Below are 27,584 nucleotides of genomic sequence, written 5' to 3' on the forward strand. Positions count from 1 at the left end.
GAGACTGCTTCACCAAGGCTAATTTAGTAGTGATGGATATTTTCCACTGTGTTTAGCAATCCTGAAAAGAAAGCTTTTCAGTTAGCATTCATGGAGGAAAGAGGACCCTTTGCTCCTCTTCGGCTCGTTTCAATTGCTCCCAGAGCACCCTCCTTCCCATCCAGGAGCAGAGGTAGCAGGCAGATTTTCCCGGGATACGCAAGAGATATCTGACCTCTAGGAAATAGGACATGGCCCTGCTCAGCCCAATAACATCCCTCCAGCAGATGCCTCCTGTCATGTGCTGGCTGATGGGACATATCCAGCCAGCCTGCCTTGTGCCTGCATACATGCTAAGTCACTTCAGTTGTGTCCAACTCTTTGCAACCCTAAGGACTGCAGTCTGCCAGGCTCCTCTGTCCGTGGGATTCTCCAAGCAAGAATGCTGGAGTGGGTTGCCATTTCCTTCTCCGGGGGATCTTCCCCATCCAGGGATAGAGCCCACATCTCCTGTGGCTCCTGCATTGGCAGAAGCTCATTGCCACTGAGCCAGTCCCGTCTGCCTTATCCTGTCTCTTTTTCCCAACCACACAGAGCCCTGGGGTACAGTGTCCCAGAAGGGCATTGCCCATGAGGATAAGGGGAAAGGTACTTCTTTGTCATCACTAGAAACATAAAGTCACTAGGCAGGTCCCTGGTCCAGCAGTGCCACTCCATCACACTTGCCATCTGCCTCAAGTGTCAGTGTTCCTGAGACACAACTTTAACCGAACTCAGCTCTTATGTTCTTTTTCTGAATGTAAATTGCCCTAGGCTGGGTCTTGCATTCTGACCCGCCTAGAACCAGGCTGAGTTGAATTGAATTGGCTCGGTATCCAGGGAGAAAGAGGCAGGAGGGTCTGCAAGCCTGAAGCTGGGGTTCATGTGGAGATGAAGGGTTAGAGGAGGGACAGGTCAGGCTAATAAATACCCCTGGGAAGCAAGCCTCCAGAAACACAGTGCCCTATCGCACGCCTCCTGGCTAGAAGTGCTCAGACGGCCTGGAACACAACCTGCCTGTTCTTACCCGCCTCTCTCCCTCTCAAGTTCTCCCCCCTTCTCTTCTAGCCTTCCGTGGATCCCTGCATATCCTGTGCCTCTGTCTGTCCTCCTCTCTCACCCTCTTCTCCCTGGCATCTTTGTCTGTGTTCCCCTCCTCTGTCTCTGACCCTGGCTCTCTTGCCTCCCTTCCAGAGTATGACCTGGAACCCTGCGAGGAGCCTGAGGTCCCAGCCTACAGCATCCGGAAGGGCTTGCAGTTCGGCGTAGGTGACACCTTGATCTTCTCCTGCTTCCCCGGGTACCGTCTGGAGGGCACGGCCCGCATCACGTGCCTGGGGGGCAGACGGCGCCTGTGGAGTTCGCCTCTGCCAAGGTGTGTTGGTAGGTGGTCACGTGCTTTCATTTGCTTCACTAAGGGGGTTGGCTGAACTTTAGTCAATTGCTGTGAGGTGTGGAACACACATGGGCCAAGAGGCCAATGGGACTAGGTTTGAGAAGTGTCTTAGCCCACGGTCACCTGCAGTGGGACCTTGGGTGGGTGGCCTACCCTCCTTCCGCTCCAGCCTCCCTATCTGTACAGGAGGGATGGCAGTCAACCCCTGCTTCACGGGCTGTCTGGTAGCCTCAGCTGACCTTTACAAAGCGGGTCCACAGGAGGCACTTGGATGAAATCAACTTCCGTACTGTTAACTCCCACCCTTAACGCACGTTCCCATGGCTTACAGATGCCTCTTGCAGAGAAGTCTGGGTGGAGTGTGGGTGGACCTATGGGAAGGAGGTATGATGTTTGCCTATGAAGAGTCCCCATATGGTGGAAGAGAGGGCTGATTTTACTAGTTCAGTGAGGGTGCTAGCTTTTGAGACTTTCCAGAAAGACTCCATCCATTCAACTGGGGAGGAGAGAGGGCAGAGGGAAGCAAGAGTTAACTTCATTTCTAGAGCACCCATTGCAGGTCAGACATGCTTCTAGATGCTGGGAATATAAAACTGAACAACACAGAGGAAGCCTTTCCACCCCTGGTCTCACATTCTGGTGGAGGGAGATGGGCTAGAAGCACATGGATGTGTAGTGTGGCAGGCAGTGTTGAGGGTTACAGAGAAAGAGTAAGTCAGCTTAGAAAGTGTGGAAAGTGTTTATAAAAAGTGATCAGGGAAAGCTTCTCTGATGGGTTAACAATATATAGTAGAGATCTGAAGGCATCCAAGGAGCTAATTCATGGGGCACGAGGGGGCCAGGTGCCAAGGCCCCAAGCCACGAGGATGCTCACTGTTCAGGAACAGCTTGGAGGCCAGTTTGGAGTGAGTGGTGGGAAAAACAGTAGATGATGAGGTTTAAGGGGCAGCTGATGGAGTGGAGACCAGGAACCCTATGCCCCAAGGCGCTGCTGGCCTCCTTGCCAAGGAGCTGGAGAAGACTCTTCAGAGCCCCAGGCCCAGAGGGTGCAGAGAAATGGGGTGACACTCCAGGGAGCTGGGACAGTTGCTGGCTGTCCCAGTGTATAAAGTTCATGCCCTGCTTGCTCGATACTCACACCATGGGGTAGATGGACACAGGCCCGCTCAATGGAGTACTTACCATGGTCGCTGTTAGCCACTAGGAACTCATGTTCAATATTAAAGAAAACCCAGTGTACCAAAACAGATCAAGACAGCGCTGCACCGACCGAAACAGGGATTTTGGAACCCTGGGGGCTCTGTAGGGGACAGTCATAAACAGGATGGCGAGATGGGCCGGGCTCAGGCTGGTCGATCACATGGGCCCAAGGTCAGTTGTCTGCTCTGCCATTTACCAGCCACTGGATCTTGGCAGGCCAACCCAATCCCATCAGCCCCAGCTTCTCTGGATTTGTAAAGCAGAGATAGCAATACCCAGCTCACAGATTTTACTCCAGATTAGAAGACATGATTTGCATAAACCAGCAGGGTGTCTTATGATTATCAACTTTTGGCCAATAACATTTTTATCATTTTTATCATTATTTATCAACCAATAACCTTTCAAGATCTCAGAGGGGAAGCATTAAGACAAATAGATGAAGAATCCCATTTTTGATCAATTAAGTGATCTCAAAGTTTATTCTTCCTCCTGTAATCATCCCCCCCAGAGCAGCGGTCTCCAACCTTTTTGGCATCAGGGACCAGTCTCGTGGAAGGCAGTTTTTCCACAGACCAACGTGCAGGGCATGGTTTCAGGATGATTTAAATGCATTACATTTGTTGTTCACTTTATTTTTATTATCATTACATCAGCTCCACCTCAGCCCATCAGGCCTTAGATCCTGGAGGTTGGGGACCCCTGCCATAGAGCATATGACCACCCTAACCTGTGCATACATTCAGACACACATGTAGCTCCCACTGTGTAGGTTGTTTCAACCTGGCTACTAGCAGCTCTTTTCTTCTCTGGAAAAATGTCTTCAGCTTAGTGGTTCTGAGGGGAGCTTTTCCTGAATGGGATTATCCAGGACCGCAGATGTGCACACGCCCTAAGCCCTCACCTCATTGATCTCGTTCCATAAACTCATTCTGTAACTTATTATTCCAATTACTGTTTGTTCATGGCACCTCACAATATTTTCATTATTCCATTTGTCTTCTCTTTTGTATGTATTAATACCGCATAGCAATTATAATCACCTCTAATTACCGCCAGCCCCGCAACAGATCCTCAGGCTGGAGGTATCATGGGAATGCCCACTCGGGAGATGCTCCCAGTTGCCATATGCACTGGAGGTGTAAATTGGATGACCTATCAGGAACATGCCCCGCTGAGAAGGAGATAAACAGCTCTGGGCTATAATTCATGGTGTGGCGGGCAACACAGCAGCCCCTGACCTCAGAGTCCCCTAAACTGGATGTGGAAGGGACAGCCCTGACCCCAGAGGACCCCATTCTGCAGAAGGAGACATGACCCTGTCCTTGGGAGCCCCGTGTGATGGAGCAGGCCTAACTCTTCACCTCGGGAGGTGCCCCAGACTGAGGGGCGTGACACAGCCCTTGCCCTTAATGAGACCTCTTCTGGTGGGATGACAGAAGTCGAAGATGCCTGAATCAGCTGCAGTACTTTCCAGCACAGATGACTGTGTGTTCCTCTGGAATGTTTATTTGTTTTCATTTATGCTCGTGTTTGACTTTTCATTGCATCTGCTCACCTCCCCTAATACTTCGGAAGCTCTCCCAGAAGCCAGTGCCATGTCCCTCTACCTCTGGACACTCCCTGGTGCCCTGGAAAAAGGCCTTGGCAGAGGGTCCATCTGAAGCTGTTGGCCCCCTTTCCCTTCTTATCAAGGAGTTGGGTGTATGGGACAGAGGCGAGAGCCGTGCGGGGGCAGAAATGGCCTTTAGCTCTTGTGCAGCAAGCCAGGGGCAGGAAGGAAATGCAAAACTACACCAAGGCCCACATGTAACGAAAACCAACTCTCAGGAACTAGGTGGTGAGCAAGAGGCATCAGGAACAGTGAGGGCGCTGTGAATGTCAGACAATTAACACCTACTTCCCAGGAAGCTTCATGGGCTTCCTGATAGTCCCAGAGCCCGGGCAGTTAGGGCTCCAAATGAAAGCAGATAAGCTATGCAGATTCATTGGGTTAGATGGAGAGAGAAAGGAATAATACTTGTTGAGGGCCTACTAGGTGCTATGTTGTTATTCAGTTGCTAGGTCATGTCCAACTCTTTGCTACGCCATGGACTGCAGCACACCAGGCTTCCCTGTCCTTCACTATCTTCTGGAGTTTGCTCAGACTCATGTCCTTTGAGTCAGTGATGCGACCTAATCATTTCATCTTCTGTCACCCCCTTCTCCTGCTGCCCTCAATCTTTCCTAGCATCAGGGTCTTTTCCAAAGACTTGACTCTTCGCCTCAGGTGGCCAAAGTATTGGAGATTCAGCTTCAGCATCAGTTCTTCCAATGAATATTCAGGGTTGATTTCCTTTAGGATTCACTGGTTTGATCCTGCAGTCCAAGGGACTCTCAGATGTCTTCTCCAGCAACCCAATTCGAAAGCACCAATTCTTTGATGTTCAGGCTTCTTTGTGGTCCAACTCTCACATCCCTACATGACTGTTGGAAAAACCATAGGTTTGACTATGCGGAACTTTGTTGACTAAGTAACATCTCTGCTTTTTAATACACTGCCTAGGTTTGTTATAGCTTTTCTTCCAAGGAGCAAGTGTCTTCTAATTCCATGTCTGCAGTTACATTTGCAGCCAGGTGCAAACCACTTCCTTTATACTCACCTGCTGCTGCTGCTAAGTCACTTCAGTTGTGTCCCACTCTTTGTGACCGTATGAATCACAGCCCACCAGGGTCCTCTGTTCATGAGATTCTCCAGGCAAGAATACTGGAATGGATTGCCATGCCCTCCTCCAGGGGATCTTCCCAACCCAGGGATTGAACTCTCATCTCTTATGTCTTCTGCATTGACAGGCCAGTTCTTTACCACTAGCGCCAGCTGGGAAGCCCAAATATTCATCCTTTTCATCATAAAATTTCATAGCTGAATCCTCTCTAGCTTTATGTGGATGCTGTTATTGTCCAGCTGGAGGCAGATGAAGAGATTGTGATTCAGAGAGTTGATATAACTGGTCTGTCTGTGTCTAAAGTCTGTGCTCATCCCACTGCACCACATGCCATTCCCTAGACAGAAGGGAATACCGTGTGACCCCAGAGATGATAGAGAGCTGCTTCAGAGGGCTGCCCATGTGATGGGACTGAGTAATAATGCATGTCTAAATATGCACATCCTTCAGCACACCCTGCCCAAATACCCACCTTCATCGGAGGGCACCCAAAACACATCCACACTTTAGAAATAATATCCACCTAAAGTATCAGTGGCCCCCAGGGTTCCTGTCTACCACCCCCGGTTTAATTTTATGCCCCAGCCCAGCACATGCATTATGCATGTTTGAACACTTTGCAATCAGGCTGAATTGAAAGTCCTGCAAAGCGAGATTTCTCCTCCAAGACAAATGATGGCTGTCTTATTCAGTTTGAACCGCTGTAAGATAATACCTGCTTGTGGGTGGCTTCAACGATGAACATTTCTTTCTCCCAGATCCGGAAGCTAGCAAGTTCCAGATCAAGGTGCCAGCAGGTTCAGTGTCAGGTGGAGGCCCCTTCCTTGGTGTCCAGATAGCGGCCCTCTTGCTGTATTGTCCACACAGCAGACAGACTGGGCTCTGGTCAGTTCCTCTGCTGATAAGGGCGCCGATCCCACCATGAGGGCTCTCACCTCATCATATCTGGGGATCTGGGCTTCAGCATAAGAATTTGTCAGGGAGACACAAACACACAGTCCATAGTAATGGTTAAGGTAAAGTCTTAGGAAACTAAAGCTGGTCCTGAAATGAAAAGAACCCAGGGAGTAGAGCTGGATGAAAAAGTAGGGACTGGTAGGTGGAATATGATCACTGTCTTTAAAGGTCTAAGGAGCAGCCCTGGGGACAAGAGAACACACAAAGGTACAACTAAGCCCACAAGAGGCTCCACTCTGAGTTTTCTTGCATCACATGCTCCCTCCACACTGCTGTGGCCTAGGATACCCCAGGCGTAGACAAGTGAAGTTGAATGTGTGGTCAGTAGCCCCTTGGCTGACCTCAGGGCCCTTCTAGCCAATGACTATGCCTAGAACAGGGACACTGAGGTGTAGTTTGGAGAAAGCAGGCTTGTTACCATCAACTTCAGAGATTCAAACCTTGCTCCAGACCCCCCATGTGTCCAGACAAATAATGGGCCTGCCATCTGGACTTGTACTTATATCCTTCCAGAATCTAATTATTTTTAGAGCTGTCCATCCTCTGAGGTCAGTGTCCTCCATGTTTATTCATTCATTCATTTGGGCAAATATTTATTTTACAAACAATCTGGGCTAAGCCTTGCAAATTCATGGATTCATTAAGCATGACCCTGACCTTCAAGTAACTCAGTTTGGGTAGGGGGTACAGGCAACTAACAAGCTATCAAGGTGCAATCTGGTAGATGCTGTGCCACAGGTAAGCCTAGGGAGTGGCTTCATTATTATTGAAGCCCCTGGGGAGCCAACTGCAGAGTCCTTCAGCACACGGCCTGCCCTGAGATACCTCCCCTTTCATCACTGCTGCCTGTCCTGCCCCGGCGTCAAGTGAACGGGTGGGTGCTGAGGGTGCAGAAATATGACCAAGTCCGAAAGCATCCACAGTGAAGTGGAAGAGAGAGAAATGTTAACAAAATAAGTCAAGTACTAAAAATAAAGGTATAGGAACAATGGGGAAAGAATGACTAATTCTGGAGGAAGAGACAGGTTTTAAGAGGAAGGTGTGAATTCATTAGCTGTTGCACAAAACAGGGTCTCCATGGGTCTGCGCCAGACCTTTCTCCAGAGCCTCAGAGGCCCTAAATTCTAGGGTCAAGAGGGTTGAGTTGTCAGCCCCCTCCTCTTCTTGAATAAGATTGTTTGACAGTCTAAACTGCTAAGTACCAGAGTCTTTATCTTTAAAACAGGGATGATAATCAGTTTGTGATTAGTGGCTGAAACGTTTTTGTAAAGCTTGGGAGATGCTGGTAAATATTATTCAAATTTGTCCCCTCTTCGTTGCTCTCCTCTGACACTGAAAGGCTGCATCACTCCTCACTTGGTTGCCCCCAGCTTCCCCTGATGCCCTCCCTGGTCATTTCTGTTGCTATGATACTGTATGGGCAGATGGGACAGTAGCTGCTTCATGACACTTTAAAAGTGAAGGACGACTGGTGGGTTCGTTTCTATTCCTGAAGAAGACAGACAGACAACCTGAAGGAGAGAAGTGAAGGGACCGAGCAGAACTATAGGTAGTCTGGTGTTTAAAAAAAAACAGCAACTTTGATTAGCAGTCCTGTAGACAAGCAGACAAGTGGGTGGGTGAGCAGGCACTGTGGCAGGTAGAGAGGCAAGCGACTCATCTTTTGAGGTTCTCCAGCACTGCGTGTTGCGCCCCGGATGTAGCTGGCCGGCGTTAATCTGTGATTGTTGTGATTCTGTTTCCAGCTGAGTGTGGGAATTCGGTCACGGGCACCCAGGGCACTCTGCTGTCCCCCAACTTTCCTGTGAGCTACAGTAACAACCACGAATGCATCTACTCCATCCAGACCCAGCCGGGAAAGGGAGTTCAGCTCAAAGCCAAGGCGTTTGAACTCTCTGAAGGAGATGTCCTCAAGGTAACACTGAGAGATGCCACAGCGTACACATGTTTCGGGCTGCAGAAGTGTGGTCACCATGCTCACTGATCTCTGCGTGAAGGACTTAGCTTCTCTTCTTCCCCTTTGAGTCCCAAGATATTGTCCTCACTCATCCGGGAGAAGTGAAACCTAAGAGAGAAGGGCAGATGCATGTATTCTAAAGAACGTGGATTTAGAGTTTGCTTCGGAGCCAACTGCTCTCAAATATGTATGTGATGGAGTGGGGGTAGCAGGTCAGTGGATCAGGTTTTCCATTATGAACTCTGACCGTCAGCCTGGATAAGGAAGAAATCATAAATATGTATGGATATTGTCTGTTTACATGTACATTTTTTCATGTGTGTGCATCTGTGTCTGTGTGTGTATTTGGTTTGGGGGATCTGTGTCTGTGCCTGTCTGTGTTTTGTGTGAGTGAATCTGTGTACGTTTTGAGTTTATGTTTCAGTAAATGACTTGGCTGTTTCAGCAGCTTCCGTGTGCCATGGTGGTGGTCTACAGGTAGCAGTGGGGTTAAAGAAGGTGAATTCAGGATCTCCATAAGAGAAAGGAGTGAGAGGACTCGAACTAAAGAAAGGTTTATAGAGAGGGCCTTGTTAAGACACTGAGCATACGTATGACTTGTGTTTCTGTGTGTGTGTGTGGTTAACTGTGTACCCCCAATAATACATGATGTGTGTATGTGTGTAACCAAAGACTTGACTCTGGAGAATTTATCAAAGAGCTGCCTTATCAAAAGGGACTATAAGGAAAATCTCACATGGAGTAGGTTCATTGTCATCCTAGGCTAAGAACTTTTGTTTTTGTTGCATAGTCTAGAATAGTTTTATTCCCTGTAACTAGAGAAGTCTAGACAACAACCAAAGGTCACAGCTCTAGAAAATCCAGAGAGAAACCATTAAGCAATGCCCACCCGTTAGGACTGTCTCTAGATATAATGAGAGTACTGTGCTTTGTATATAGAGATGATACTCTTGACCTTCCCATCTGGAGCATGTGTTTGTGTGTGTATGTCTGTGTGGAAGGTTTTTCTCAATCTTACCTAATTATTCTTAAACCCAAGAGGCCATACTGTGAGATGACCAGCTGGGACCAGATATGCCTGAAATAGAACAGAATATGGTAGTGGCCCAGGAGGCAGTGAGGCCCTGTCATTGGTTCCTTCAGCTCTCCTCTTCAAGCCCTGAGCTCCCCAGACGCAGAAAAGCAGTGTGCATCTCCCCATAAGTGAGCAATACCAGGCCCTGTACTTTCCAAGGGTGATGTGTTCAGGCATCCCCCTTGACCGCAGTGCTCTGCGTTCATTTCTGCATCACCTACAGCAGAGCCTCGGAGGACACACCCAGAGACTGCAAGGCCAGGTGACATCTTCGCTCTGGTACTCCAGATGGAATTGATGAAAGCTGGACAATACGGAGAACACCTTAGGGAAAAGCTGTTGTTTACCGTGCAGGAAAAGAAGGCATTTTTGAGGCATAATGTAATTTTCAGGTTTTGAGGGGAATGTGAGCAGCAGTTTGTGCATGTGGCCTGACGGGATCAGCAGAGGGGTCCCGTCCTTAGTGGCTGGAGGTCATGTGGAACATGATCAGGGCCCAAGCATCCTCTCCAGGGGGGTCTGGACTCAGAGGAGCACTTAACACATAGTCAGCAGGTGTGCATACCCCACTGCACTGTCAGGCTTCTGCCTGAGGGTCAAGTGGTGCAGCTTAATAGACCACAGGGAGACATTAGAGTGCACTCAGGGTCGAAAAGGAGGGACCTGGGGCATTATCCCCAGGTCAGAGGTCGGGGAGGGCTCCCGCAGGGGTCAGGACCTCAGATGGTTCTTTGGGGCTATGGAGAGAAGGGCTGATTTTCTGTGCTTCTTGGAGAGATCTTCCCAGGACTTCAGATTGGGTCCTCTGCAGCCGGCTGCCCAGGGACCCTGCCACAAGCCTTCTAATACTGGGCTTGACCTTGTTGCTGAAGAGCCTCTTCCCCCGTTTCTAGGCCTCTGTAGGGTCCTCCTCAGGAGCCTGGGCTGTGGCTCTGACCCACTCACATGATCCTGTGTCCACCAGAGCTTCCACTGAGAAGGGAGTCTGGGGAAGGGAGAGGGCAGGGCACCCGGGAGGTCCTGTGGTTTCCCGTTCTAACTCCTCACCTCAGAACCCTTGCCCTCCCAAGGAGAACCTGGGACACAAGCGTTTTGGGAACAAGAAGAAGCACACAGTGACAGTTTCCACCCGCAGCCGCCGTCAGCTGCATCGGCAGTGCCGTGTACACTCGTCACTCTGATCTCCCTTGACCCAAAGGAAGTAGCACCTCAAGTCCCCTCCAGAAGCATCCTGCCCTTGCCCTGTGTAATCTGCCAGAACATCGGTGTGTTTCCAGTCTGGAGGACACACCTGACCCTCCCGAGAAGCCCCAACGCATACCGTGGACTCCTTCCTGCCCAAGGAGACCCGTCATCTCCCCAACACGTGGATCTGATCAACCCTCCAAACCTGTCTTACACACTCGTATTTCTAACCTATGAAATGACTATTTTCTGGCTCTTGTGACCCTCCCCTCTCCTGGTCTTTTCTTACCTTTAATAACTGAATGCTTCTTAGACCTCACCCTACACATACTCCAGCTTGTCTCCCAGAACTACCTGATTTATTCTATATGGGTTCCCACCAAAATCTTGACCTCTGACATCCGCAAGACAGGAAGGGCCTCTCAGTGCCTTAGTGTGGAAAGACAACTCCCAGTTCACGATGGCACACGAAGCCCATGTATGTAACTACATCCTCTACATGTAGGTTCCCATGGAAATGACTAAAGGGACATGAAAACAGGGGAAATTAGGCAAGGGCGCCTTTCACACACAACTTACAGAAATTTTTGCCGAATGGAATACCCTCCAAAGGGGGTCCAGATTGAGAAAGGGCCTGATCAAATTGTAATTCACGTAAGTGAAGTTTTTCCTGTGGATTAAGTGCTAGAAACCTCAAGGGTAAATGCATCTAAGGCCACACGGAGCAGCAGGGCCTGGAGCCAAGGACACGCCGTGGGCCTGTTGGCAGGAACCAGGTCTCAGTTCCAGTAGTGTTTCTGGAAACTGTACTTGGTCAGAGAGACCTCCCAGAGCTAAGTTCCCTCACAGCACGACATTCTGAACTTTATTGGGCTGTCGTTGGCAAGCAGGGTAAAGCAGAGCAATGCCTTGGCTGGTGCCTAACACGAGTGGGCAGGCTTATTAGGGAAGAGGCTGCCACAATCACACACACACACACACACACACACACACACACACACACACACACACACACACACACACACACTCCTTCACATACACGCACTTTAGCACCAGGAGAGGCTCCTGCTATGTTATGGCCTCTTCTGGCTTAATTCTTCTGCTCCCTCTTAGAGATGACTGGGTCTTTCCACTATCCATTCTTCTTCTCCCTCTGTCATGATTTGCCAACAGGAAAATGAACCGGATATGTACAAATATTCAGTAGATCAGAGGACAGGGACCTGTCTGAGCAGTCAAACTTAATTGCCCCCTCTGTAAGCAACAAAGGAAAAAAAAATTACTTTAAAGCTTCTAATTTGTATTCTTAGCAGGATTTGAGAGGATATTATATTTATGACATAAAAATAGGCAATAATGAAAACAGAGCAATCTGAGATGAGGAAAGATTGAACAGAGATGAAAAACATGATCACCCAATTAAAAATGGAATGGAGGCAATGAACAGAGGATGGTAAACCACAGAAAAATGAAATCACTTTATTATAAGATAAATTTGAGAACTTTTCTCTCATCTCATAATGAAATGAAAAAGAGAGTTCTCTTATATTAATAAAATGTACAATCAATCCACAGTAAAACTTTATGTGCCAAATAACATAGCATGAATAAATTAAATAAAAATTGCTAGAAATGTAAAAAATTTTAATAAAGTCACAGTCATTGTAGAAGATTTAATATACCTCTGTTACTCTCTGGCATATCATCTAGATTAAAAATAAATAAGGACTTAGGTAGCCTGAATAATAGAATGAATCCAAAGAAAGTAGAAGAAAGATACGTTTAAAGATAAAAGGAAAAATGACTGAAAAAAGAAAACTTAAAAAAAACAGCAGAATAGACAAAATTCTAGACAGAATATGCAGGACTGATCAAGGAATAAAGAAGTCACAAATATATAATTTTAATAATGAAAAAGAAACATAGTCATAGATAAGATACAGATTATGAAAACAGAAAATGTTTAGGAAAAGCATGAGCCAAAAAATATGAAAGCTTAAATGAGATGGAAAATTTTTATAGATGAAAAGTACTGATATCAAGAAAAAATACAAATCAGAATAAACCAATAGCCATTTAAAACATAGGAACTCTCCCATATTCTCTCTCAAAGTGCACAGGCCTAGACTGTCTTATAGATAAACTCATAAAACTTCATGGAACAATTAAGCCCTACAATAATCAAACTGTGTCAAAAAGAGAAAAATTAACACTCATCTCCCCACGCATTTAAATAGGACAAGTAAAAATACTTATATCAAATTGAATAAGGACAGTATCAAGTATTAGGCCAGTTTCACTTATGATCATAGACCAGGAGTCCTAACAGTATCATGTTGAATCTAGCTGTGCATTAAATCAAAAATGACCAAATGAGATGGATTCCAGGAATATAAGACTATGTCAACATTAGCAGAGTTCCTACTTTTATTTACTGGGCAACCCATGTGAAATTGCTGTCCAACATCAGCAATTTTATTCTATAAACAGATTTGCATGCTAAGTTGCTTCAGTCGTGTCCGACTCTTTGCAACCCTATGGACTATACCTCACCAGGCTCCTCTGTCCATGGGATTCTCCAAGCAAGAACACTGGAGTGAGTTGCCAGCCCTCCTCCAGAGAATCTTCCCAGCCCCAGAGAGTGAACCTGCATCTCTTATGTCTCCCACGTTGGCAGGCAGGTTCTTTACCGCGAGCACCACCTGGGAAGCCCATAAACAGATTAGGAGAGAAAAATATAAGATCCTGCCAACATATCCCAAAACATGTGATGAAAGTCAGTACTCATTCATGATTTTTAAAAATATCTCATAAAGCTATGGACAGAACTTTCTCAATCAGATAAAGAAAAAAATTTTTCTACCAACACCTGTAGCAAACATACTTAATGGCAACACTTCCTAAGGATTAAAGTCAGGAACAAGACCAGTTGTTCTGCTACCATCAATAGTATTCAGATCCAAATCACTACAATTAAACAAAGAAAAGGACAAATGAACTGTAACAATTAGAAGGGAATATCCTAATTGTCTCTTATTTGGGAAATACAAAACAACCAACTGATAAATTATCAGAACCAATAAGACAATTTAGCAAAGCCACTGATGTCTCTACAACCAGTTCAAACATGTAATAAGAGAGGGGGAAGAGCTCCTGTAATGCTAGATTTGATGTGTGCCCAATTTTGAACAAGGGTTGATTGACACCTGTAAAATTTGTTAAAACGTTCCTCTTGTAAGGAAATACAATAATCTTAAATTAAAAAAAAAAAAAAAAAGATAGAAACAAAAACTGTTAAGATACCTAGGAATAAGCCTAACAAAAATGTGTATAATCTTTACTGAGAAAATTATAAAACTCTATTCTGAAGGACATAAAACTAAAATAAATGCAGGGAGGTTTCATATTCAGGGCTGAATAAAGTCTATGGACAGGCAATTCACCGAAGAGGAGTGTAGAATTGATAAACAGACAGAAAGATGTTCCACTTTGGTGATAATCAGGGACATAAAAATTAAAACAAGAAGCCATTTCACACGCATCATATTGGAAATTTTTAGAGTTCCTGAAAATAGCAAGTGTTGGCTAAGATATAAACTAATGAAAGCTGTCATACGTTGCTGGTAGAGAGATTAAATTGGTTTACTCTTCGGAGAGCAAACTGACAATATCTAACAAAGTTGAAGATGTACCTTCCCTGTGTGACCTGCTTCTTCATTCTAGTTCTAGATGTATGCCCTGGAGAAACTTGAATAAGTGTGTAAGCAGATATGCATGGGGAAATGTTCATAGGAATGTTACATTGTAACTGTGTGTTAAACACTATGCATTTAACATATTCATTTTTAAGTCAGCCATCTTGCTGACCTGTCTTATTAGATGTAGTGGTTTCATGCATATTAACAAGTTTATTTGTCAATTACACCTCAATAAAGCTGAAAAAAGTGGAAGCATCTAATAGAGAAAAAAGAAGGTTAGATGTACTGGATGTGTATAGATTCTCTCAGATTTGTCAGGAGTAAATCCATCACCCATATATAATGATGAACTGGACCATCAAAGCCATTTTCTTATGGACAAGCAATATTCTGTTAGGAAATAAATGCATACAAAAACCCAAGTGCCAAAATCAATAAAAAATGTTAAAATGCCCAGGAATAAGTACAGACTTTTACTGAGAGATATAAAAGACAACTTTATTAAATGGAATCAGATGTCATATATACAGATAGGAAGACTTAATATCATGTAGATATATGTTTTCTCTGTTGTCAATCCATATATTTAATGTTAATCAGTGAGAATTATAGAAATTATTTTGGGTCTTTTGAGGGGAGTTCGGGGGGAGTTGTTGTTTTTCTTGAGAAAATCCTTGAGTTTATCTAAAAGAATAAATATGAGAGAAGAATTTCTTAAGTTAAAAGAAGACAAATGAGAGGGGACTTGCCCTGCTAAATATTTAAATATATTACAAAGCTACCATAATTAAAACAGTATAGCTCATGCGCATGCATGTTAAGTCGCTTGAGTCAAGTCTGACTGTAGCCTGCCAGGTTCCTCTGTCCATGGGATTCTCCAGGCAAGAATACTAGAGTGGACTGCCAGACCCTCACGCAGGGGATTTTCCTGACCCAGGGATCGAACCTGTGTCTCTTATGTCTCCTGCACTAGCAGGTAGGTTCTTTACCACTAGCATCACCTTAGAAGTCCAGCTCATGTGCAGGAATAGACAGAGAAATAACTGTGGTAGCATAGAAAGTTGACCCAAAAAGTTTGTTGAACTATATATGTGATAAAGGTGGCTTTAAAGTCGATAATGGGTGAAATATTTACAGAGTTTGGTTAAAAATGGCTAATCAACCAGGAAGAAAATGTATCTTACCTTTTGTGCATGCTAAGTCACTTTAGTTGTGTCTAACTCTGTGTGATCCTGTGGACTCTAACCCTCCAGGCTCCTCTGTCCATGGAATTCTCTAGGCAAGAATAATGGAGTGGGTTGCCATGCCATTCTTCAGGGGATCTTCCTGATCCAGGGATCAAACCGTGTCTCTTAGGTCCTCTGCATCGTCAGACAGGTTCTTTACCACTAGTGCCTCCTGGGAAGCCCATCTTATCTTTTACCATATGCCAAAATTCCAGGTGGACTTAAAGACAAAACTACTAAAAGAAACTATTGTTTTATTTCTTTGAAATGGCAGCCCACTCCAGTATTCTTCCCTGGGAAATCCCATGAACAGAGGAGCCTGGCAGGCTACAGTCCATGGGGTCACAAAGAGTTGGACACAACTGAGTGACTAACACTTTCACTTCATACATTTATTAGGTGCTTCTTATGTGCCAGGGCATTTTCCATATATTCGGGACAATGACATGCAAACAATTATATTTTTAAATATAATTCACAATTACATTTAAATTTTTTAATATTATCATATTTTTAAAATTTACACTTTATTTGAATCAAGATCCAGATAAAATCTACACGTTAGATTAGTTGCCTCAAATATTTTTTTGTGTTTCTACCTCCATCTCTTCTTTTTTTGTTGTTGTTGTTCAGTCATTAAGTTATGTCCAACTCTTTTGTGACCCCGTGGACTGTAGCCTGCCAGGCTCCTCTGTCCATGGGATTTCCCAGGCAAGAATACTGGAGTGGGTTGTCGTTTCCTTCTCCAGGGGATCTTCCCGACCCAACAATCGAACATGTATCTCTTGCATTGCAGGTGGATTCTTTACTGCTGAGCCACCTGGGAATAATTTATTTGTTATTTATCTATGACTTTCTTGTTTATTTATAATTTATTAATTTCATATGTTCCTCTGTACTCCATATTTCCTATAACTTGGAAATTCGATACAGTGGCTTTATCTTAGTCAGGTTTAATTTTTTTTTTTTTTTTTTTTTTGACAAAATGACCCCATAGTTATTGGTATCTTCCATTAAGAAACATATGGTGACTAGTTGTCTCTCTGGTTGTGGTGCTGGCAAATGTTGATGACTAATTCCTTGATCAGTCAATTAGAAAATATATGTTTTAATGGGTAAAACTATTTTTGTAACAATCTGGATGTAGCAGTGAGCGAAACTCTTTGAATTGGTGTCATCTCTATATCTGTCGGTACTCCGGAATTCTCCCAGTCTATCCATGACATAAAGCAATTGCATACAGGATCTGGAAACAGACTTTTGAGGCTCTCAGGGGCCTGAACAAATCTCTGTAATATACGGCACTGTTAGCTTGAAGGATGGCTTCTTTTAGAAAGCTCTGCTTCATAAATAGTAGGATGGAAATATTGTTCCAATTTGCTGGCAGCTGGCACCACATCCTGTGCCATGCACAAATATTCATCACCCACCCATAGATCCCATCTTTGATATTTACCAAAGCACCAGGGGGTCCTTCACTCAATCACAACTTCTGTTGTTATTTGCACAATTATCCGGAAGGGAGCGGGGACCTCGGAACCTGGGGAGCCAGCTCATTATTCTGAGGAGTGTTGTCTTTGCCGGTGCTCAGAAGTTCAGGGGACATATGGGAGTCAGGGAAGCCAGATGCCTGCATGATTCCACCCCTGGCTAGCCCAGCAGGCCCTGGCTGGAGCCCTCATTTTAGGAGGGAAGGGGCAGAGGCTGAGCTTGGGGACTGGGAAGATATGTGACATCTGACACCCTGGATACTTTAACTCCATCCTGCTGGATCCCAGGGCCCTGGTCCAGCAGAGTGTGAGACTGAGGCCACTACCACAGTGGGGTGGGGGTGCTGTGCATGTGTGCTGAGTTGCCTCTGACTTTGACGCCCCATGGACTGTAGCCCACCAGGCTCCGCTGTCCATGGGATTTTTCAGGTAAGAATACTACTGGAGTGGGTTGCCATTTCCTACTCCAGGAGATCTTCCCGACCCAGGGATCAAACTCCCATCTCTTGCGTCTCCTGCATTGGCAGGCAGATTCTTCACCATTGAGCTGCCAGGGTAGGATTAGGGAGGAGGACAACTGTCTCACCTCCTGGGTGTCTAAGATCATGAAAGGACATGATAGGATATCTTGCAGTGCAGAAATGCCAAATGCCTGCAGCCTATGTGTCTGCAGAGACAGATGGCTTGGGCAGTCAGGCTGCCCCAACCTGGCCTCCCCACGCTGCTGAAGAGTAAGCTGGCGCCATCTGGGGGTTAGGAGAACAAGCCCAGAACTCCCCTGGAAACGTTAGAACAGCAACCAGTTCCTAGAGATCGGGTTCACACCAAGATGGGGCCAAGCACAAAACTGGTACCAAGAGGAGACGAGACGGATTGATAACCCATACGGTGGCCAACTCCACTCTGCTGTCTTCCTTGCATCCCGGGGCTCAGTGCCCCTCTGCGCTGAATTCTAGGAACATAGGCTGTGGGTTAGGGAGCTCTTGCTCCAGATAAGGTCGTGCTGATAGCATGGGGTTGGGGTCTCTCCTGTGTCCAGGTCTACGATGGCAATAACAGCTCTGCCCGTCTGCTCGGGGTGTTCAGCCGCACCGAGATGCTGGGGGTCACACTGAACAGCACGTCCAGCAGCCTGTGGCTTGACTTCATCACTGACGCTGAGAACACCAGCAAAGGCTTTGAGCTGCAGTTCTCCAGTAAGTCTTCCTCACTTCCGAGTGGACCACGAAATCGGGCTCTCTCTGGTTCCGCACACGGGAGGCTGGGCGCCAGGACGTCACCCATCAATTAGAGGGTTTGATTTTCTGTAACTGGTGCACATGTAGCTAGCTGATTGTTTCCCCTAAGACCCTGTGCCTGTGATGTGGGTAAGCTGCCACTTGGCATACAGCTCCATGGTTACACCCGTGATTAACTGAACTCAGAGTCACAGCACACCTTTTACTCACTCATCACCTTTAACTCACTAAAAATAATAAGCACCAAGTCTTTTAATTAAATCAACCAAAGATAGCCTTTCCTAATCATGACACTTATAAAATAATGTTCGGCTACAGTCAGATGTAAAAAATGCGAACACTAAAGTATAATTATGTTCTTTTTTTACCACTCCCTGAAGAGCCAAGTGTTGATTCTTTCCTTTTTTTTCCTGACTGTAACTCCCTCCCTTATTCCTGATTGCAAAAAGAGAAAACACCCGAGGTTTGTCCACAGCTACAGAATACTTGGGGTGGTATCTCCGTTCTTTGGTTTCACAGCTATTTTATTCATTTATTTGAGCTTCTACTTGCCTAGTAGCTACAAAGAAATGTGCTTTTTATAGGCTATTTTAAAATCCAGTGAGCATCCATCAACTGATAAGTGGGTAAGTAAAATGTGATATGTTCATCCATACCATAGGATATTATTTGGCCATAGAAAAGGATCCAGTTTTAATCCATACTGCAACATGGTTGAACCTTGAAAACATGATGCTAAGTGAAAGAAGCCCACCACAGTACATGTAGACATATGTATTGCATGATCCATTTATATGAAGTGTCCAGAATAGGCCAATCCATAGAGACAGGAGGAAGATTTTTAGTTGCCTGGGGATGAAGAAGTTGGGGAAAATTCATTTTCCTTTTGGGGTGATAAAAGTGTCTAAAAGTAGATTGTACTGAGAGTCCCATAACTCTGAATAGACTAAAAGACACTGCATTGTACACTGTAGATGGGCAAGTGTTTGGTATGTAAGTTATATCTCTATAAAACTATTAAAAAAAGAGAAAAACACAATGAGTTTACCCAAAATGCCTCTTGCCTGGACATGGGGTCTGTGCCTGTTCCTGCAGGCACATCGATGGAAGAGGATTAAATCGAGTTGCCTTCCGATTCCATTTCTATCACCTGAGATTGGCTGACTTTGAAACAATGTGTGTGACCTTCCGCAGTCAACATTCTCAGCTGTGAAATGCATAGTCATTCGTCCCTAAAGGAATCCTGTGAATAAAACACAAGGGCTGACCCAGGTGACCACTGTGCCTGAGGAGCTCTCTGTAAGTTCACAGAGGTCTTCTTCTCCAGGCTCATTCAATAGAGTATATACTTCAGCAGGATGAAGCTGAGCTGTGAAACATACATGCAAAGTGACTTTTCCATATTTCCTATCATATTTTGCTCTCAGTGAGCAAAACTGGAAAAGCAGCTTCTGCTAGCAAAATGCTATGGCTCAAACAAACAAACCCAGAAAAGCCAGACCCTATACCTGAAAACTATTAAAAGCTATCCTGGAAGAAATAAGTGAAGTCGTTTATGTATAGTGACAGGCAGGGGGGAGACACTCTCTAGGAGACCCTGACCTGAGCACAGTTGTGTGGCCCCGAAGCCATGCTCCATAAGACACGTGCTGGTGGCTTTCTTAAGGACCTGCACACTCTGGGATGGGGGTGTGTGGGGGTGGGCTGCAGGATGTGGTTTGTGCCAGGCATATCATGCTTACTCTTTTCTCTTTTCCCCAGGTTTTGAACTCATCAAATGTGAGGACCCAGGAACCCCCCAGTTCGGCTACAAGGTTCATGATGGAGGCCACTTCGCTGGGAGCTCTGTGTCCTTCAGCTGTGACCCCGGGTACAGCCTGCGGGGCAGTGAGGAGCTGCTGTGTCTGAGCGGGGAGCGCAGGGCCTGGGACCGGCCGCTGCCCACTTGTGTCGGTAGGAGGCCTCTTGCTCTGCAGGTGACCCCTCTTGCGTGCTCAGCCACTTCCTTTGGGTTTGACTCTTTGCAACCCCATGGACTGCAGCCTGCCAGGCTTCTCTGTCCATGGGGATTCTCCAGGCAAGAATACTGGAGTGGGTTACCATGCCCTCCTCCAGGAGATCTTCCCGACCCAGGAATCGAACCCACATCTTTTATGTCTCCTGCACTGGCAGGCGGGTTATTTTTTTAACCACTTTGGTTGTCCCCTAATGAGAAGTTCCAAGCTCTGGTCTCATTAAGGGTCCCTCATTGGCCCCAGCGTTCCAGGGCCTTGGGGCTGTCCAAACCCTCCTATTCATGGGAGTCATCACTGGCCCTGCATCTCTGTCACCCACACACTCACTATCAGCTCATCACACCTGCACGGCAGTGCATCCAGACAGTGTTTCACCACCATCACACATTTAGCGAGTGGGACCAGGACCAAGTCATGCCCTGAGAGTTGTGATTCTGGTGACAACAGAGAGGTGGGAAAGTCAGTTAAAAGGAAGAGGGACTCTTTGCCTGGTTCCAAGGGTTCCTGCAACACCACGACTCAAATAAGTCTCCAGTTCACCCTGGGCCTCAGTTTCCCCACAGACAAAATGGGGTTCATGCTCCCTTTTCTGGAGGTGTGCTGAAAGAGAAAGTAGGATGATGAATTAATATCTGTCTTGTCCTTAAGTATCAGATGATGAGCTAGAGCTATCTCACACTTAAGAAAGAATGCAGTGATGAACTAGCACCTTCTTAACCCTGTGGTGCTTCCAGAATGTCAACACAGGCTGTCTGGAAGCTCCATCCATGTGTCACAGGACAAGAGAAACGTGGTCCAAGGCAGAAGTGGGGAGCAGTTCAGGCTCGTCCTTTTGTCTGTCTGGCCCATCCACCTTTCACCACCCGCCTCACTGTGCGTATGAACCCCCCTGCTGAGCAGGATTCCTACCCTGCCGCTTTGTCCTGCATCCTCAGGCCTCTCCTCATTCCATCCCGTGTCCCATGGCCCACAACCTCAGCTGGCTCTGCAGCTCTGGCTGATCTTATAAAAGCAAAACCTCCACCAGGAGGATGGTTAAGCACCTACCGAGTGCCAAGTGGCAGAATCGGTGCAGGTGTATGTCTGGGTATGTGCAGAAGCAGAGAAATGAATAAAAGAAAGAATAAAGCATTCTTCCTGCCCTTGGGGAGCCCACACCCTGGCAAGAAGAGACCCAGAACAGATCATAATACAAGATAAGCACTGTAACAAGAGTAGGTGCCAGAGGGTGGAGGGAATACGAGAAAGTTGTGCTTAGGAGGTGGCATTTTAATTGAGACTTGAAAGGACAGGTAGGCATCACCCACCAGAGGGGAGGAGACAAGAGCTGCGTACTCCAGCCTGAGCCAATGTGAAGCTGAGGGTGTGAACCAGCATGGGGGGGGGGGAGATGGTGAGGGTGATATTTTCCCCACCAGCATCCAGACAACTGTATGTTAACAGGATCTTGACACTGTTACACAACAGAGGGTCTAAAGGCAAGGATTTTAAACCTGACCATGGATAGAACAGGACACTGGCCTCTGGAGACTTCCTCTCTCTTTGTGCTCTAGCGCAGGCACACCTGGTCCCTTTCTCCCTGCTTCCCTGTTTCTATCTCCTTCTTTCATTCATGTGCCAGGCTCTCTGCCAGGCCCTGGGAATACAGGAAAAAGCAGATCCCAGGCCAGCAAGGAAGACACAGACATAAACAGACAACTGTCTGAGGCCATAGGCAAGCCAGAGTAAACGAAATGTGAAAGAGGTGATGATTCACACTGCAAAACAATTATTTGCTTTGCAGAAAGGCTCCCCCCCAAAGTTCTTCTGAACATCTAATCTGCCAGTCGGATGGAACTTAGAGGATATGCTCAAGCAGTGCTGGGGAAAATATTTATACTTTGAACCTCCAGCAGCCTGCCCCACTGAGACTCCCTTGGGCAGCATGTAGGGGAGGGAGGCTGTGTATTTGGAATTATGTGTGTATATTTTTACATGTGTCATATTGTGGTAGACTTGATCATGGCCTATCAGAAATGACTGCTACAGCTGCAACATCCAGATGTTTTCTTTGTTCATGGTGGATGCTACAGCCCAAACAAAGCAGCTGGGGCTCTATGATGGAGATAAGAGAGAAGATCAGAAAGACGAGAGTCTTGGGGTCTTCTTGGTGAATCTGCTTCATGCTGGCCCCCAGCAGGCTCAGCCCCTTCCAGTCCCCGGATAAAGTGACCCCTGAGGAAAGAGGCACTTGTGTCCATGAGGAAATGCTCCCAGGGCCACTGCCTCCAAACATTTGGCTCTGGGATGCAGGAGGGGCTGCTCCATCAGGAATATGGAAGGAAGCTCCAGCCCAGAACATGGATAATGTCCTGCCACCTTTTGAGCTGCCTGTGAAGCCAGACAGGCTTCCTTTGAGCTCATCCTCCCATCCACACCTTACTTCCAGTTCCAGGCTTGTTCAGCCCTGCATCTCTCAGTCAGGTTGGCACAATCCATCCCAACATCATCACGAGGGTAGTGATGCTGAAGTAAAGGGTCCCGTCTCCTGAGCAGGCTCACTGCAGGAGGACCCCTCCCCTCCCCTGCCTTAGTGGGCTCGTGTCAAGCCATGGGGCCCAAGAGGTGAATCATGGGCCCTTTGTAACAACAGATGAAGGTCAGTCTCCCATTGTGGCCCTGACCCTATCTTCTCTTACCTCTTCTAAGGTCTTGCTTAATCAGAGCTTTCCTAAAAAGCTTTGCGGCAGATCTCTTCATTTTGACTCATGCTCCCTTGATTCAGACCCTTCATAGTCATTTTCCTGGAAAGCAATAAGCTTCTGTCATTCATTTGATCTTCTATCTTTCCATGTATTCATTCAATAAACATTTGTTAAAATATCTGTAAGGTGCCAAGGGCTTCCCAGGTGGCACTAGTGGGAAAGAACCCACCTGACAATGCAGGAAACACTGATTCGATCCCTGGGTCGGGAAGATCCCCTGGAGAAGGAAATGGAAACCCACTCCAGTATTCTTGCCTAGAAAATTCCATGGACAGAGAAGCCTGGCAGGTCATGGGGTCACAAAAAGAGCTGGACATGACTGAGCACCTGAGCACATAATGTGCCAAACACCATGCTGGTCACTTGATGTATAAATATAAGTAAGACAAGATCCCTACTGCCGGAGAGTGTATAGTCTTGTAAAGGAGATTGTTGTTGTTCAGTTGCTAAGTTGTGTCTATGACCCCATAGACTGCGGCACAGTAGGCTTCCCTGTCTTTCACTGTCTCCTGAAGTTTGTTCAAACTCATGTCTGTTGAGTTGGTGGTGCCATCCAAACTTCTCATCCTCTGTCGCCTCCTTCTCCTCCTGCCCTCAGTCTTTCCCAGCATCAGGGTCTTTTCCAGTGAATGGGTTCTTCTCATCAGGTGGCCAAAGTGATGTCTTTGCTTTTTAATATGCTATCTAGGTGTGCCATAGCTTTCCAAGGAGTAAGCATCTTTTCATTTCATGGCTGCAGTCACCATCTGCAGTGATTTGGGGGCCCAAGAAAATAATATCTGTCACTATTTCCACTTTTTCTCCATCTATTTGCTATAAACTGATGGGACCTGATGCCATGACCTTAATTTTCTGAATGTTGAGTTTTAAGCCAGCTTTTTCACTCTCCTCTTTCACCTTCATCAAGAGGTTCTTTAGTTCCTCTTTGCTTTTTGCCATTAGAGTGGTATCATCTGCATACCTGAGGTTGTTGATATTTCTCCCGGCAATCTTGATTCCAGCTTGTGATTCATCCAGTCTGGCGTTTCACATGATGTACTCATAGAAGTTAAATAAGCAGGGTGAAAATATATAGGCTATGATAAAATCCTGATCATGTTATAATGGAGACACCAAAGAGGACAGTGTCAGCTCCATGTAGGGCAGGGAGAGTCTCATGTGGAAGATGCTGTCAGACTGTGAGTCCAAGGAGAGGTCTGAAGAGGTCCAGTGTGCCTGAGCTTCTGGAGTTCATCACACTTGACTGGACCAGGAGTTCCCAGGAGAGGGTCAGGAAAGGCCAAAGCGAGCCCTCTGGAGGCTTAATGGGCTCCCCTAAGCAGTATAGACTTCATCCGGGGAAGGAGGGTTTAATTTAAGCAGGGGTGTGGCCGGTCTGTATTTTAGAAGATCCTTCTGGTGGCACTGCTGGGGGCTGGGGACTCTGTCCCCCTGGGGTTGGTAAGGGACTGAGCCACCACTCTTAACAATGGGGGCGGGGGACCAGGTGTGAAAAGAATCACAGAGGTTCAGGCCCAGGGGCCCAGAGGGGGGTTAGATGATGGGGAGGAAGAAGACTGGGAGGATCACCAGCTTCTGACCCAGAGGGCTGCTCTGATGGCGAGTATGGACCTCTTCACTGGTCCTCCGCTCCCAGGTCCACCCCTCTGTGCTCCTTCACACTGCTCCCAACGTGTTCTGTCTAATGAGCAAGTGTGTAAAAGTGATGAGTCTACTCATGTGCATAAGCACTGCGGTTCTTCTTCTGACACAGGAAATAGGCAACAGCCTGGGGTGCAGTGCCCTTCCATGTGGGATGCTCGCCCAGCTCTTCAGCCCTGCTTCCCCCCACGCCCCATCTCGTATCCTGTCCCTCAAGCTGCCCTGCTGTTTCACAGCCCCAGGAGGTTTGCAGTGCTCTTCCCTATCAGCAGCGTCCTCTTCCTGGGCCTCTCCATCACACTCTTCCCACCTACCCCACCTCTCCCGACCCTGCACTCAAGGAAGCTGGTCACCTCCACCTCTGTGCTATCACTTGCCATGAGCATGACTCGGTCGGGGCCCGAGGCACACACTGTGGCCACCTCCTCCTCTAGACCACAAGTTCTCCGGGAGGAAGAATGCAATGCCTTGTCAATGACCAGTTCTTGTCAATGACCAGATTTGAGTTCCTGCATATCCTCCAGGAAGCTTCAAGGAGTTTGCTCATAGAGTGGGCCGTCAGCCCAACCCCCAGGGACCTTTTTTAAACAGCTTTAATGAGATAGACCTCACATACCATAGAGTTGGCCCATTTACTGTACCATTCAGTGCCTTTTAGTATATTCATGGGGTTGTACAACCATCACCACAATCTAATTCCTGAACATCTTGTCTCTCCAGAAGAAACCCTATACCCATTAGCAATCTCTCCCCACTGCCTGCTCCTCTTCAGGCCTTGGCAACCACAAATGTACTCTGTCTCTGTAAATTTGTATGTTCCAGATATTTTATATAAATAGAAACATGCAGCTTGTGGCCTTTAACTTAGCTAATATTTTCAACATTCTGTTCATCCATGCTGTGTTGTATGGCAGTACCTCTTTATTTTTTATGAACACATAATATTCTGTTGTATGGATATACCTTATTTGTTAATCCACTCATCAGTTGATGGACATATGGGTTTTTTTCCCTTTTTTTTTTTTTTTTGGATTTTATGAATGATGATACTATGGTCATTTGTATACAAATTCTCATCTGAACTTACATTTTCATTTCTCTTGGGTGTATATGCAACAGCAGAACTGCTGGGGTCATTAGGTAGCTTTGGGACTTTCCTGGTGGCTCAGATTGTAAAGAATCTGCCTGTACTGCAGGAGACCTGGGTTCAGTCCCTGGGTCGGAAAGATACTCTGGTGAAGGAAATGGCAACCCACTCCAGTATTCTCACTGGAGAATTCCATGGGCAGAAGAGCCTGGTGGGCTACAGTCCATGGGGTCGCAAAGAGTCAGACACACCTGAGCAACGAACACTTTCACTTTCACTTGGGTAGCTATGTTTAACATTTTGAGCAGGTATGTAGGGAACTGCTTTCCAAAGCAGCTGTAACATTTGGTGCTCCCACCAGCTGGAAACTGGAAGCTGAGGGTTCCAGTTTCTCCACATCCTCACCTACACATTAGTCAGTCTGTCTTTTTGATTACGGCCATCCTAGAGACTGTGAGCTGGGGCCTCATTGTGGTTCTGATTTTCATTTCACCATTGACTGTGATGTTCCACATCTTCTCATGTGCTCAGAGGCCATTTGTATACTTTCTGTGCAGAAACGTCTGTTCAAAGGCTTTGCCCATTTTTAAACCAAGCTGTTTGTTGTCTTCATTGTTGACTTGTAGGGGCTTTTGTAGATCCCAGATACAAGTCTCATCCAGGGCCCTTCCTCTATGCTGCGCTCAGCCTCCTGGGCTGAACAGGAGGGACCCTGCACCCAGGCAGGAGGAGCCAGGGGGGCGCCCCTGTGCACGCAGGTCACCCCCTGAAACTCACTCTTCTGGGATTTCTTTCAGCCGAATGTGGAGGGACAGTGAGAGGAGAGGTGTCGGGGCAGGTGCTGTCCCCTGGGTATCCAGCTCCCTACGAGCACAACCTCAACTGCATCTGGACCATTGAGGCTGATGCCAGCTGCACCATTGGGTAAGTGTCAGGGCCGGCAAACTGACCACTGCCAGCCATTCAGGGGATTCGTCACCAGCATCCTTACCAGTCCGCCAGCCACCTCACCTGAAGGCCCTGGTGATCAACAGTCATTGCTGTGACCCCAGGCTCAGGCCAGGGCCCGTGGAAAACCTGAAAAGGCCAGCCTCAGCATCACAGGGCTGCAATCCAAGTTCACATGGGGCACTTGCGGAGGTGACACTGTGACCACACAGTAGCTGAGGGCTACTGTGAATCTCAGCGCTGCCCTTTACCGTTTGTAGGACTTTGGGTAAGTCTCTTCTCCTTTCCTTCTGGGGTATATGGCTATAATACTGGCTTCTCGGGATAAAAAACCTAAATTAGCCATTGTAGGCCATGTACTCAGCCCAGGGCTTGGACCATAGTGAATATTTAACCATGGTTCTATGATGGTAGTAAGAGTCTGCTACTACTGCAGTATCACCCCACGTCGCTTCCCTTTCTCAATCTGAGTTTTCACATCTGTAAAATGGTGACAAAAATGCTTGTGCTTTAGGACTCTGGAGGGAGTAGTTACAAAAGTCCAGCATGCTGTCCTGCACTTTGTACATATTCTCTCAAAATATAGCATCTTTCCACATCCGTGCCTAATAGGAATTGCATACTGGAGTCCCAAAGAGGAGATGCGCGTGTACATGGGGAGAGGTGGTGGAAGGAGGGGCAGGGATTGAACGCAGAACGAGAGGCCAGAGCCTGGACCTGGTGACACTGCAGTAGGTCGTGTTGGGTGGGGAGGAGGGGGTCCAGTAGCCAAGGAGGAAGGTTGGCAGGACAGAGGGCCTACTAGGCAGGAGAGGTGCCAGATGGTGGGCAGACTCAAGGAGCTGGACACGGGTCCACATGGCCAGAGCATCACCCAGGACTTGGGTGGAGGGGTGGGCTGCGGAGGGGGATGAGGCTCTTGGAGGTCCATGGGTGCTGTGATCTGTGGTCTCATTCTGGCAGCTTGTGGGAAAGGGATCAGACGGGGGCTGGGAGCCCAGTGA

The 27,584-nt window shown here is 46.8% G+C and overlaps 1 protein-coding gene across 1 annotated transcript in view; it reads left to right on the forward strand.

Moving 5' to 3' along the window:
* CSMD2 (CUB and Sushi multiple domains 2) overlaps positions 1-27,584 on the forward strand; it is a 677,437-nt gene that overhangs the window by 461,542 nt on the left and 188,311 nt on the right. Inside the window, exons 21-25 of the mRNA XM_065930495.1 lie at positions 1,213-1,401; positions 8,022-8,191; positions 17,947-18,103; positions 19,907-20,098; positions 26,430-26,556. Of these exons, the coding sequence (XP_065786567.1) occupies positions 1,213-1,401; positions 8,022-8,191; positions 17,947-18,103; positions 19,907-20,098; positions 26,430-26,556 (835 nt within the window). The remainder of the gene's footprint in view (positions 1-1,212; positions 1,402-8,021; positions 8,192-17,946; positions 18,104-19,906; positions 20,099-26,429; positions 26,557-27,584) is intronic.

The sequence above is a fragment of the Muntiacus reevesi genome, chromosome 1 (assembly GCF_963930625.1).
Source record: "Muntiacus reevesi chromosome 1, mMunRee1.1, whole genome shotgun sequence".
Taxonomy (NCBI): domain Eukaryota; kingdom Metazoa; phylum Chordata; class Mammalia; order Artiodactyla; family Cervidae; genus Muntiacus; species Muntiacus reevesi.